General features: G+C 37.6%; 1 protein-coding gene across 1 annotated transcript in view; it reads left to right on the plus strand.

Annotated features, from left to right (window-relative positions):
* Nucleotides 1-13,148, plus strand: part of COL19A1 (collagen type XIX alpha 1 chain) — a 192,935-nt gene that overhangs the window by 19,236 nt on the left and 160,551 nt on the right. Inside the window, exons 4-5 of the mRNA XM_050709490.1 lie at nt 10,630-10,753; nt 11,159-11,434. Coding sequence (XP_050565447.1) covers nt 10,630-10,753; nt 11,159-11,434 — 400 coding nt within the window. The remainder of the gene's footprint in view (nt 1-10,629; nt 10,754-11,158; nt 11,435-13,148) is intronic.

Here is a 13,148-nt window from a genome sequence, read left to right on the forward strand (position 1 = left end):
AAACATCCCTTAGTTTTGTTCAGCTGCACTCCATCCATATAGCAGCCCTTTTAGCTCTCCCTTTCCACTGCCAACCATGGTATTATGTTCAGCGTGACCACCCACAATTTTCATCGTATTGATACTGGCCTGGGAGATGGTTTGTCTTACGTCATCAGCCAGGGCTGTCCAGGATCTGGCAGCATGTACCAGGGAAGGAAGGGGTGAACCTATTCCAAGTGTAATAAATAAAAAAAAAAAAAAAATCACTTGTTCCATTGCTCTCACCACTAGTTCCAATGCTCACTTGTTCTCACTGCTAAAATCTAACAAAAGTTTGTGATGGGTGTGAGGGAGACTAAACAGCTAGCAACTGAGTGTTAAAAGGAAACAACACATTTAGGTTGGGTATCACAAGGTCATACAGAAATACACAAGACTCATGTGAGAAGTAGCAGGGTGTGAGTCTCTCAGTGTGCATCTCTGCTTGAATTGGTTAACTCTGTGTACAAAACTAAAAAGACTGTTTCTGGAGTTGGCTAGTATCTCTAGATACCAATACAAACATCTGTACAATGCTGGTAAATTGGCTGTGAAAACGTCCATGGAAAGTTGCATGCTTTGATTTCTTCTTCCTCTAGTGAAGAGTATGTGAATATGCATAGGCCAAGGAAAAAGAAACATTAATTATTTCTTCCCTCTTTTCCAAAGTATGATAGGCATCATCTGTCTTCAGACTGAAATGATCACAGCCTCCAATGTACAAATCCCCTATTGTATTCTGCTTTTTTTTTTTTTTTTTTTCATTTTTATTCTTGGACAACAGCAACCACTAAGATCTACAAATAATTAACATCATACCAATAGATCTTGCTTCAGGGTAGGAAGCATGTAGAAATGCGTGCAGAACAATTTTTGCTGCCAGTTAACTTTCAGAGGTTACAGTAATTATTTTTTTTCTCTGACATCTTCAGAGGACTTCTTGCTCAGTTGGATAATTCCAGTCCACTGTAGAGAATCATATTTAGCATAAGAATTTAATCTCTCATTGAATTCAGAGACTGCCAAGTAATAGTCTTCTCTAATAACTAGATGTGTTGTCTCCACTCCATTTCTGGGAGCAATCTAGAAGGACAAAATTAGTTATAGAGCTGCTCATAAAATGCCTAAATAAAGACACAGGGGTAGATCTTAAAAGAAGTGTGTAAAGTTCCTTTAAAAGTATTGAAGTTCACATCTTCTCTTGAATCTTGCCATAATTGAAAAGAAAGTCTACCACAACTGGATTTTAGCATATTTGGCATAGCAAAATGGCCTTGAGAGACCGTGCAAAAAATATCAAAAAGCTTGATACAAATCTTGAACGACTTGAGGAAAATTTAAATCTCTGCCCTTCTTTTAAGCAAGTCTTACCTTTAAATTTTTAATAAGGATTATATAATAAATAAATTTTTAACATTGTAGGAGACAACCACAAAACCACCTAAGAAATGGAAAGATCATCACATTTCTCCAGATTCAGCCATTTGCATTAATCTCCAAAGAGAAAACTCTGTTCAGTTTTTGTGTATTGCTTGTCAGAAATACATCAGGCCCTGAGTAGTTCCTTCTATAAAGAAGGAAATTAATTTGCTAGTGTGGTCCTAAATAAGGAAAGCTCTAAAGATTTCTAAGATATTCAAGTTGGGCAATAAGACCATGTTTGCATGTGCACTGTGATGTTTCATTTCCCACAGCGAATCACGGGAGTAGAAACCTGTTAGAAAAATGCATTTTTTTTAATTTATTTTTTTTAACCACATTTAGCTGCAGAAAGGAAAGAAGAATGAGGTGTCTGTTTAGGAAGAGCGTGACTCCTGAAAGGCAATGATAAGAGTTCAAAAAAGCAGGTTTTCTTCTGAGTTATTTTTATATTCTCAATATATCTATACAATGATAAGGAATTGGATGCTGGTACTGGAGGGAGCTCTTCCTAACTGACATTTTAAAATTTTGATACATTAACTGATTTAGCATCTGTGGAATATAGAGAAATGTTCAATGAAAGGGCACTTGTGATTAGTAAAATTACTGTCTTCACAAGACTCTGAAAACAGCAGGCTTAGTGCAACTTCTTGTTGAAACATCCTTGTGAGGAGGGACAGATGGAACTGAAGGTATCAATTGCTGTGGCATCAGTATTGGCTCCAGAAGTGTTACCACACTTCCGCAACTACTGAAAATATATATGTGAATAATCAGGTTGGAAAAAAATAAACTGGAACAACAGAGAGTGGTTTTGGTGGTTGCTTTCTGCTACTGACATTAGGAAGTCTCTGCATGTTCCTTGGCCAGTAAGTGATGCTGATACACAGAAAGCCAATCTGGTTTGGGCTGCATGAGGCAGGGGGACACCAGAAAGCGTCATGGAATTGCATGGTTAGGAGAAAGGAGATTCAGAGGAAATGTTTTCCCTGTTTGAAAGAAGTGGAATTCCAGTTTTCTTCTCCACATTCCTCATCTCAGACATCACCAGCAGTATGTTTGCTTGTGCTCTGGTCATGTCCTAAGGAGAATAAAAAGTCTGAATGTAAGACCTGTATTGATGTAAGACCTGAGCAAATCATACTGATTGACTTCAGTCTTTCTGAATCCCAGGTAACTGTGCTGTTAGATGTTAAATTAGCTCTAAAGTGTCTGGAGGGACATCTCAATGCCTGTATCCTATACATGCCGTTTACTGGCTTTGTACATAAAAAGGCAACTTACTGTAGTATATGCATTGTCTGGATCTACTCTGTTGCATTGACTTTTCTTGAGTCTATGCCAGTGCAGGTGTGGGACGATCCTTCAGAGTATGAGATTACTTTGAGTAAAATTTTAGCTTGCTCAAATAGTCAGGTACTGGCTTTCATCCCTTCCCTCATTCATCTTCCATCACAATGTTCACTGGTTGTCATTCTTTGTCACCCCGTGTACCTCTAGCACAGAAAGATGCTTACTGCTGATTTGAGCAGCTTAATTTAGTATGCAACATTCAGAGTCAGGTGTGATATTTTTGAATGGGAAACATGCTATTTGAATAGGTTATAATGTGATACTCTTGCTAGTTTCTGAACCTATTTAATAGTCTTTTTACATTTTTTATATATTCATTATTAAAAAGATGTTATATTTGCTATATAGGGTTATATTTGTTTTCCAGATAGAAGGAAAACTCACTAATTTCTCTTGGACCAATTTGGTTCATAAAACAAATATCCAGGTCGAATGAGGCAAGTATTTTATAACTGCATCAGAAGTGTTGAAAGTTGTTTTCCACAAGATAAGACACCAAAAGCCTAAGTGTTGATCTGAATTTTCTCAAAATTTTATCAGGCTGCAGAATTCTGCTTAAGAAAAATGAAAAGAAAAACTGTGGCATTTTGTATTCCCATTGTTATATGTTATTACTTTTAAGACAGTAGTTCTTAACACTTCTGGGTGATTTTTCAGAGAAGTTAAAATGTGCAGAAATGGGTGAAGCTTGAAAGCAGGCTTAGTTTGCTATAATGACCTCTTTGCACTCACCATGCAAGAGTGGCCTTTGACTTTATCAAGGCCAGGAGTTCACTAACAGTCCTTGTACATAAGGATGCAGAATAGTGCTGGAAACACTGGGGAAAACATACTCGGAGCAGGACTAACAGGTTTTATATTTCTATTTCTCTTTCAAACCAATAGATTTTTTCTAAATATCCTTAAAAATTTCTATGAAAATAACATTGACTATCACCAAAAAAATCTGAGCCACCTACATGTTAAAAGTGACAGCTAATCTGTACCTGTTCAGTAAATGAAAATGGAGGCATGTTGAATTTTATAAAATGGGTAAATCACTTTTCTCAGTGTTAAAATAATTGGCAGCTTTGCTTTCAGTGCTACATTTTCTGAGTGGGTTGTGCACTTCCCAAGTAATTAATAACTCTTAAGCTGTCTGAATAGTTTCCTTTAAGTTGCATCATATAATGTGTCATATGAAAACAACTTGAGGCCTAATGTAACATGAAACTTTATAGTGCATCTTAGTGTGATTTGAGGAAGATGGATGGGAGGGAAATTATTTCTTATTTTGGGTAACAAACAGCTGTTCTTAACTTTTATTTATAAAGAATTTAAAATAATATTTCTAGGCAGAGATTGGTAAATTGTTCTAGTTAGCTATTTCCCCTTCTCCTATTGTACTGGTCAAGTTAGGCAAAAAGTGAGCGTCAAGAATGTAGTAATTTGATGTAGAAATAGAGAGTAATGGGGAGATTTTTTGTATCTGGTCACTTTGCTTTCTTATTCATAACTGATCTCAGCTTGAATTCCCTTAGGAAACACAAAAAGGTTAAGATTTCAGTGTCTCAGTCAACGTAGTGCTAAATAAATCATCACCCATGATAGGAAAGTTGTTTAAACTACCTCCTTGAGCTCTGGTCACCAAATTATTGTAACATTGTCATGTTACAAGTGACATATAGCAGGTAATGGTATATGTCAGCTGGAAAAGATATGTCTTGCCATAAACTCTAAACATCTCTCACTTCTCTCTCAGGAAATGTAAGTTGGCTCATCTTTCTCTCCCTGGAAGATATTCAGCAAGCTGGAGGCTTCATTGATACTTGTAAATACGGAAGTTTGTCATATACTGTAGTGTATACTCATTCGATATGGAACAATTAGAGTTCATAAGATTTAAAAATAGATGCTGCTTTTCCATTAGTGTGTTTTTAAAAATAAAAACAAAAGGTAAATAAAGGATTGCCTTACTAAATTCGATATGGGTAATTCAATGCTGCTTTACAAAGATAGAACTAAAACTGTTTTTATAGCTCTGTGAATACACAGTTAATTCATTCATAATTACTTCATTTAGCATGGTAGCACTAGGAGAACCAGCTGGTAGCTGTGTTTCAGAAATTTTCAGAACTTTTGAGGAAACAAATCATAAGCAAATATTTTTGCCAAAAATCTGTTTATATTTGATCGTTATAAACAATAGAGGGTATGCACAAAAAATGGATGCAAAGTTCATGCAAAATTCCTGTAAGTACTCTTCAAATAACCTCATAATGTACAGTCTGTGCTGTACCTGGGCCGCAGCACCTGTTTTTAGGAAAAAATATAGCTACATTTAATAAATTAAAAAATGGGAGAATACAGCAAAAGCCTTTGCAAGTAAGAGTGTACATATGCTTTGATAGAGTGGCCCATAGATGCTTCTGGGACATCACTGTTTTTTTATTACCATTCTGGATGTATCTGCCTGATGCTCCAACCTGTGGAATATTAACATACACCTGGCTGTCTGGATTTGTAACATACCAAAATCCTTGTATTGACAGGGATTTTCTTTCCTGTTTTCTTTTGTCTCCTCAATCTGCCAGCTGGGACGTCTGTAATTTACCATACACCTCAGTCCAGCAGTCTAGGCTGGTATAAATTCAAGTCTGTGTGTTCAGTTCATGTGCTTCAATTCCTGCAATTGTTTTCAGCAGTTTCCACCAAGGGCGTGCTTCGCTTTGAGAACACAGAGCTCCATTCATCAACTTTCATTTTTTATTATGTACTACTGACAATGCGGACAAAGGGAGAAATTCAAACCATCTAAATTCCACCTAAAATATAATCCAGTCAGACTTCAGGCACCCAAGTCTCAGAGAATGATTCAACATGTCTACTCTGAAGCACCACCTAACCCCTCGTGGCACCTAAAATGAATCATTTTTATCACAGATTTCCTGTGGCATCCGGGCATAAGTTCCAGGGAAGCTCAGAAGCACCATGGCTTCAGCAGCCAGGCATTTAGCTCCCACCCAAGCTTCATTGTGATTCAGAGATGAACGTACAGGTGCCTAAGCTCTGCCTCTGTCCTGAGGTGCCTAAACCATTGCCTGTGCTTAAATCGCACCTAGTAAACTTGGACGGCCCTGAATTCAACACAAATATCAACAATCATGATCATTTTAAGTGTAGAAGAGGAGAAAAAGGCCTTTTTAATAGTCTTGAAGGTTAGAGTAGTCCAGGAAGGATACCTGATTTGGATTGTCCTAAGCTAAGGAAGCTCAACAGGAATGGGGGAACTTGGGTGTTGTCCCCCTGTTAACACATTTCCTGGGGAAGAAAAACTTTCATCGTTTTCTCTCAAGTATGATTATGCAGACACTTGAGACACTTTTGTCCAAGGAACCATAAGCATCCCCTGTATCAGAGGTGCTAAGGATACTCTCATTTGCATGTTTCTATTAACCTGCAAATTCTTTCTTGTCCTCTTCTTTATAGATGAATTGAGACAATTACTAATCACTACCTATGTTCTGCAACGTTAGAGCTTTATTAAGACCTGTTATCTCCTTTACTGCTTTTGGCTTAGACACCAGGGAGTGCTACGCTAAATTAATGTTCTCTGTATATGTGTTTTACATCTGTAGACTTTGAGGTGAGGTTGGTTCAGGTTTCCTTCATCCTTGTTCTCTATCCTTATTGCTCTTGCTGTGTGCTGCATGGAAAGAGTAAATACTCTGTGAGGAAGTACTTGTTGAGCTGTGGACATGTGGAACAACTTGGTTTTGTCTTTTACATTAGTGTTTAATGCTGCTACTTTATTGTTTTCACCCTTCATGTGACATCTCATTAATCTTTCATGGCAATCCTTTTTACATGCTGGCAGATGCAACCAGGTGAAATAGTATATTAAGCATTCAAAGCCTGAATTTCAAGTTCAGTATTCTGAGATTTAAATTTATCTATTTATTTATTTTGCTTTTCTCATGTTTCAGAATGAGGTTTTATGTTGATGTTTCTGTTCCAACTTCCCCCCCCATCAGATGTCATTTTATACTTACTGTTTAGAACACACATGTACCATGTGTATTTCTGAAGAATCTTTAACTGAGCCTTACCGAGTAGAAGATACAACGGGAGTAATGCTAAAACATTGCTATACTATCTTACTGATCATCTATCGCTAAGTTATTTCAAGGGTAGATGCATGCTTTTTATTCTATTACATTCAATTCAAGCCTTTCAAGAAGTAAGAACATAAGGGAAATTATATATAGCAGTAGATATTATGCTAGTTTTCTAAATATTTTATCCCTTGATTTATTTATTTATTTTTATTTTTTTTCATTACAGCATTCACCGTCTGGTTGGAGGGCTTGAATGTAAAGCACATACTTTTAAGCATCTGTTAATGACTTTTTGGTAACAAAGGAATATGTTCATATAGTTATACAGTGAGAACACTAACTGGAGAATGAAGACTGTTTTTGTTAAGTTAGGTCTTTGATATACAGTAGTTCATATATGGAATTTATGCTATTTGACACTATGCTGTTCAGGTAGCTGTGAAGTATGGTCTTACATTGTCTTCCTAAGAAGATTAGTGTGAAGTGGTTTTCTCTGTTGCTGTATTGTTTTTTCTGAAGCATGGTGTATCACCTTGGTCTATTTGACAGTGTTGATTTGCTGTTTGTTTACACCACTTTTACCCATACTGTAATAATTTCACTGAGCAATCTAAAGTTCTTTGTGACATAGCCAGTATTTTTAAAAGATCATATGAAATACATTTTGTAGGTTCTAAATTGGGAATGGTGAGCACATTGAAGGGTCGCATCATAAGACACTGTAGGCTGGCTACCTGCTTGCTCAGAAAGCTGCTGCACCAAAAAGGAGCAGATGCTGGTGCTGAGTGCCCTTGTGGAGAAAAAGGACAGCTATATTTTGAGCTGTCCTAGCAAGTGTAGGTCCAGTAGGTCAGGGGAAGAGACAGATCATTTCCCTTTCTTTGACACTTATGAATCCACATCTGGAGTTCGGTGTCTAATTTGGTGCTCCCCGACAGAGGAGAGAAAAGCTGACTGGGGCAAGTGCAATGGAGGCTCAAGACAGTCGGGAGGCTGGAACCCATGATGTGTAAGGAGAAGCCAAGGGAGCTGGCCTTGTTCAGCCTGGGGAAGAGGAGGCTCAAGGAAGACCTCATCGCTGTACATTATGGAGAGGCCAGAAACAGACTCTTGTCAGAGCTTCACAGTCAAAGGTCAAGAGGCAATGGGCACAAGTTGTAGCAAAGGAAATTCCAAATGGATCTTGGAAAAAAATCACTGTGTGGGCGGTCAGACACCGGAACAAGTTTCCCAGAGGATTTGTGGAATAATCTCCATCCGTAGAGACTTTCAGAGCTCAGCTGGACAGGTTTCATAGTAACCTGATCTAATTTTCAAGTTCACCTCGCTTTGAGCAGGTGGCTGAATCCATTGGCCTCCAGAGGCAGTCCTTTCTACCTTCCTTTTTTTTTTTTTTTTTGAGAATATTCTGAAACAAACTTAAATTTTAGAAGACTAACATTATTGTTTGTTTAGATAACACTTTAAGTGTCAGGGAAGCTTACAGTAATAGGAGACAATGGAAAAAAAAAAAAAAGTGCTCATATTTACTAGACTATCCATGTCCAGAAATGACTTCTGTCTATATTGCAGACATATCATATCAATCGTGGCTTCTCCTCCTTTCATTTGATGAAGACTTCTGTTCATTTCCCTTCCACAGTTGTCTGCCCTTTGCCCATTAGCACAGACTCCCACGTGTCTCCTAATGTGGAACTTAACTGGGAAAGCAAATTGCTTTTGGAGAGCTAATCAGATGCTCCCACAGTCAGATGTCCTGTGTAGGTTACAGTTGTAAATCTGAGATGCCATGTCCTTGTCTTGTCTCAGATGCTGTGAACCGTAGGCCTGATCCTATGTCCAGATAGTTTACATGAGTGAATATCAGAACGGTAATACTAATGTTCAATGAAGGTATTTTTTTTTAATCATAAGCATATTCTTTATGCCATAATTAAAATATAGAGTAGGATGAAATCTTGATCTAAGTCCTGCAAAGTCTGTTCTCTTTTGCCTTGCCTTTTGACACTGAAACATCTGTAACTATGCAACAAAGCATATGGGTGCACTGACTGGGACAGCAGCCAATTCGGTCCTGGGATGAAAACAGGAATCAGGTGATGGAAATAAGCCAAAGAAGTGTGATTCCCACATAAGGGACTTAAAGAGGTGTTAGTCCATAAAGAAGCTCTTTGGTAGGATTTATAGCAGGCCTCTAGACAGAAGGCATTTTTCTTGAGATCCTAAGTGAACTGAAGTGCACTACCTTCCAGGAGGGTGGTGGGATTATTGTCTTGTCAGCTGGTGCTTTCCTCTTTCTTTTTTCTTCTTAAAAATAAACCCTTTGTAGCACATTATGGTATAATTATAATCCCATTTGTAGTTTTACAGAACTAAACTATTTACTTCAAATGATCATGGGATGAAAACCAGAGTAAATTTTTCTGCTGTGTGGGGCCCTCAGGTTTCCTCCATTCTAATCTGTGGCATACCTTCTGCAGTGTAGCTCATTGGGCAACCCAGACTGTTTTCAGCAAACAGCATTGAACCCAACATAAAAAACTCAATGTTAACACTTTAAGTATTTGCACATTGTGTCTGTCTGTAGTTTTCATTTGTCTCACCTCAACCTTAGAAAATAAGTAATTGGGAGTGCAATAGCTTCAAAAAGTGATGACACCATCCCAGTCTGTTGTGCAGAACAGAGGGGGACAATCACCTCACTCACCCTGCTAGCTGCCCCTCTGTTGATGCAGCCCGGGATGCAGTTGGCCTTCTGGGCTGCAAGCGCGCACTGCTGGTTCACGTTGAGGTTTTTGTCCACCAGAACCTTCAAGTCTCTCTCCACAGGGCTGCTCTCAGTGAGTTCTTCTCCCAGTCTGAACTGTCTAGGATTGTCCCGGCCCAGGGGCACTTGGACATTTTGAACCTCATGTAGTTCAATCGTATAGTTAATGATTACCAGAGTCCATAGAGTTGAGTTACAGACTGATTTCCGTAACATTTCTTCTGAAATACAAACTTTTTAAACATTTCACTGAAATGGTGTTCTACTGCGTTCTGTGATATAGGTAGCATGTGTTTAGAGGCATGAGTGTATTTTATGTAATGAAGGAATAACAAAATCAAATGCAGCAAGACATTCATTCAGAAATGCATTTCTTATTTTTACTCAAGCCTGATGAAGTTCAGTTGTTCTAATACTCAAGACATCCAAGTCATTGCCCATAGAGGTCATTGGATCTAACCCCCAGCTCAACGCAGGGCCAACAAGTTAGATTAGGTTATTACGGTTATTATAAGCCATCTGCAGCTGAATTTGAAAGTCTCCAAGGATGGAGTTTATTCCACAAATCCTCCACAAATTATTCCACAAATCCTCTGGGAAAGTTATTCCAGTGTACCAAGCAATAAATTGGGGAAAGCAGTATTTTAAAGTATGTTTATATACTGCACTCATTTTGCAGCACTTCTTTTAAGACTCCTATTTATAGTAACCTAGGATTTAAAAAATAAAAACAATATAAATCTTTAGTCATTCTTATAAATAGAATGAATTGTACTTTTGAGCTTGGGGAAGCAAAATGAGGCACTTTTGAACACTGAAGCCAGTGAATTTGTATGAGTGTGAGTGAGCATTTGGCTCCTTATTTTCACCAGGTATTATTTCTGTTTGTTCCTTTTAAGCAATGTTTATATGTGCATAAGAATAATCAGAACTCTATTTTTCTTTCTCTTTTCCTTCTTTCTGTTGTAGGCAAGTATTTCCAAATGGGCTTCCTGAAGAATACTCTCTAGTTGCTACGTTCCGTGTACGGCGAAATACCAAGAAAGAGCGTTGGTATATATGGCAAATTTTAAATCAGCATGACACTCCTGAGGTTAGAGTTGTCTTTGATTTTTTCTTTTTTTTTTTTTTAATTAAGTGTTTGTTTGTGTTTTTTTTTTTCCACGTAATATGGCAAATATCACTTTGTGGATGTTTTACCACTGAATTGAGCTACAGTTTACAAATAATAGACAGACTGATCTGAAATAGTTTATGATTTATTATAGGAATGGCAAAAAATTAAGAAAATTTATTCAGTTAAGACTATGAACAAGGATAGAAGACATGCTTGATTTATAGCTGATATATTTTTACAAAGTTACATTAAAAAATGCTTCATAATTCTAGTCCAATCTGTGTAATGAAAATATTTTTATTACATACAGCTTATGTATGGGTTTAACTCTTCTACTCTAACTTTTAAATGACTGCTTCTTCTATTTCATTTTGCTTTCAGATCTCTGTCCTTCTGGATGGTTCAAAAAAGGTCGTGGAATATATGACCAAATCCGCTCAGGGAAATATACTGCACTACACTTTTAAGAGTCGAGAAATTTATCCATTGTTCGATCGGCAGTGGCATAAACTTGGTATTAGCGTGCAGTTGGGGATCATTTCCCTCTATTTGGATTGTAATTTAATTGAGAGAAAGCAGACTGATGAACAATTCACCATTGACTTGCAGGGAAGGACTCTGATTGCTTCTCGTGCTGCAGATGATAAGCCTGTAGATGTGAGTAGTATGAAAGCAAAAGTGGAAAACTTGAAATCATGTTTTATCCACACTTCTACTGACAACCATCATAAAGAATTTGGTAGGGAAAAAAATGGTTCAAAACAGGTTATTAATTTTGAGTGGGAATTCTTAATTTACAATCTTTGTCTTTTTTTCTAAACAACATTAAGTGCTGTAGAGTCCACTAAGGCAAACCTTCTGTTACCAAAGTAACTACAAAAACTCAGTCCTGGTTTCAAGAGTCTATTTTTCTGTATTTACTTTGGAGTCACAGCTATGTAGTTACCATAGACACATTACTACACTTAATAGACGACTCCTGTAGTAATTTTTTTTCTTTTAGTTTTTATGAGATTTAGCTATTAGGATGACAAATGCAAGTTTGTATCAGTCATCTGTTACAGTTTGTCCCTCTATGATAAGCAGAAGACACCCCCAAAAATTAGATTGCCTATGTTTCAAAGTTGTATCACTTTCCAAGGTAATTCAGCTGTGCCGACATAGGAGCACCTTGTTCATAGTTGCTGCTCCTTCCTCCAAATGAGAGGGATGAGGAAGTGGCTGAATGTGCATTTCCTGAAGCCTTTGATGCAAGTAACTGACTGCACGTGCAGCTGACAATTGTAAAGTAGTCCCTTTCCTTCACCCCTTCCTACAAAACACAGTGGGCAAGATCTGCTGAATGAAATGCAAATGCAAGGAAAGTAAGCTGCTGTGGAGTGTTGCTGAAGAAAGCAAGCTGTTGCCTCATCTATAGATAAACGGGGTAATATGGAATTACCCAAGGCAACCCTTTAATATTATGGGCTTTGTTCTGTTCCAGAAATATCCTCCTCTCTTTCCTTGTATAGAGAGCTCAGAGCAAGCAATTGGAAAGTTCCAGGAAATGTCATTTTGTTTTAAGTATACTGACATCTTGTTACCAGGTTTAAAGCATCTGGCTTAGAGTTTATAGTGGCCATTTGAAAGTTTTAGCTCTATTACGTACACTGAACAGTTCCAGATGAAAATAACATTATTGTAACTGCAAGCTAGCATTGTAAGAGGAATCCATGCTGTGAGGTGCTGAAACCTTTAGCCAGGGATCATCAGAGCTCTTATTTTGTAAGGCCAAGTTCATACTTCGTTTTATTTTGTAAGACTGAGTTCAAATTTATTTCAAATTTATATACCATCTCCTTATTTCCAAGTAGCACAGAGGAAAAGTAACAAGTGCTTTTAAACTTGTGTTGGTTACAGCACAGGCTGGATAATCCCAAGTAGAAGTTGGCAGTTGGGTTTTCCATGCTTGTAGAAAAACATGGGCATAAAGCTGATGAAAGCAGCAGAGTAGATCCTGTAGTGACACACTTCTCAATACCAAGTGCAAGTGAAAAAATAAGAGAACACAAAGCAGATGCAGAAGGAGACATCCTGTAACAAAACTATTCTGTGAAATTAGGCCCTCCTTAGACCTTCCTGTAAGTAACTGTAAGTCAGTGCAGTCCATGACGTGTTTGGACTTTCGTAAGGGCTGGGCAGGGCAATATTAACCAGTTAAAATTAGACGCTGTTCATCTACTCTAAATCTCTAAAACAGAAGTCTTACATAAAGAATTTTTGCTCTTCCGACAATTTAGTGGCAAGGTCCAGGCAAAGTTCTGTCCAAAGTGATGGAAGATACGTAGGACATATAGCTTGTCAAAACTTTACACTAGTTCACTGCAGGAGA

Source organism: Cygnus atratus, chromosome 3 (genome assembly GCF_013377495.2).
Source record: "Cygnus atratus isolate AKBS03 ecotype Queensland, Australia chromosome 3, CAtr_DNAZoo_HiC_assembly, whole genome shotgun sequence".
Classification (NCBI taxonomy): domain Eukaryota; kingdom Metazoa; phylum Chordata; class Aves; order Anseriformes; family Anatidae; genus Cygnus; species Cygnus atratus.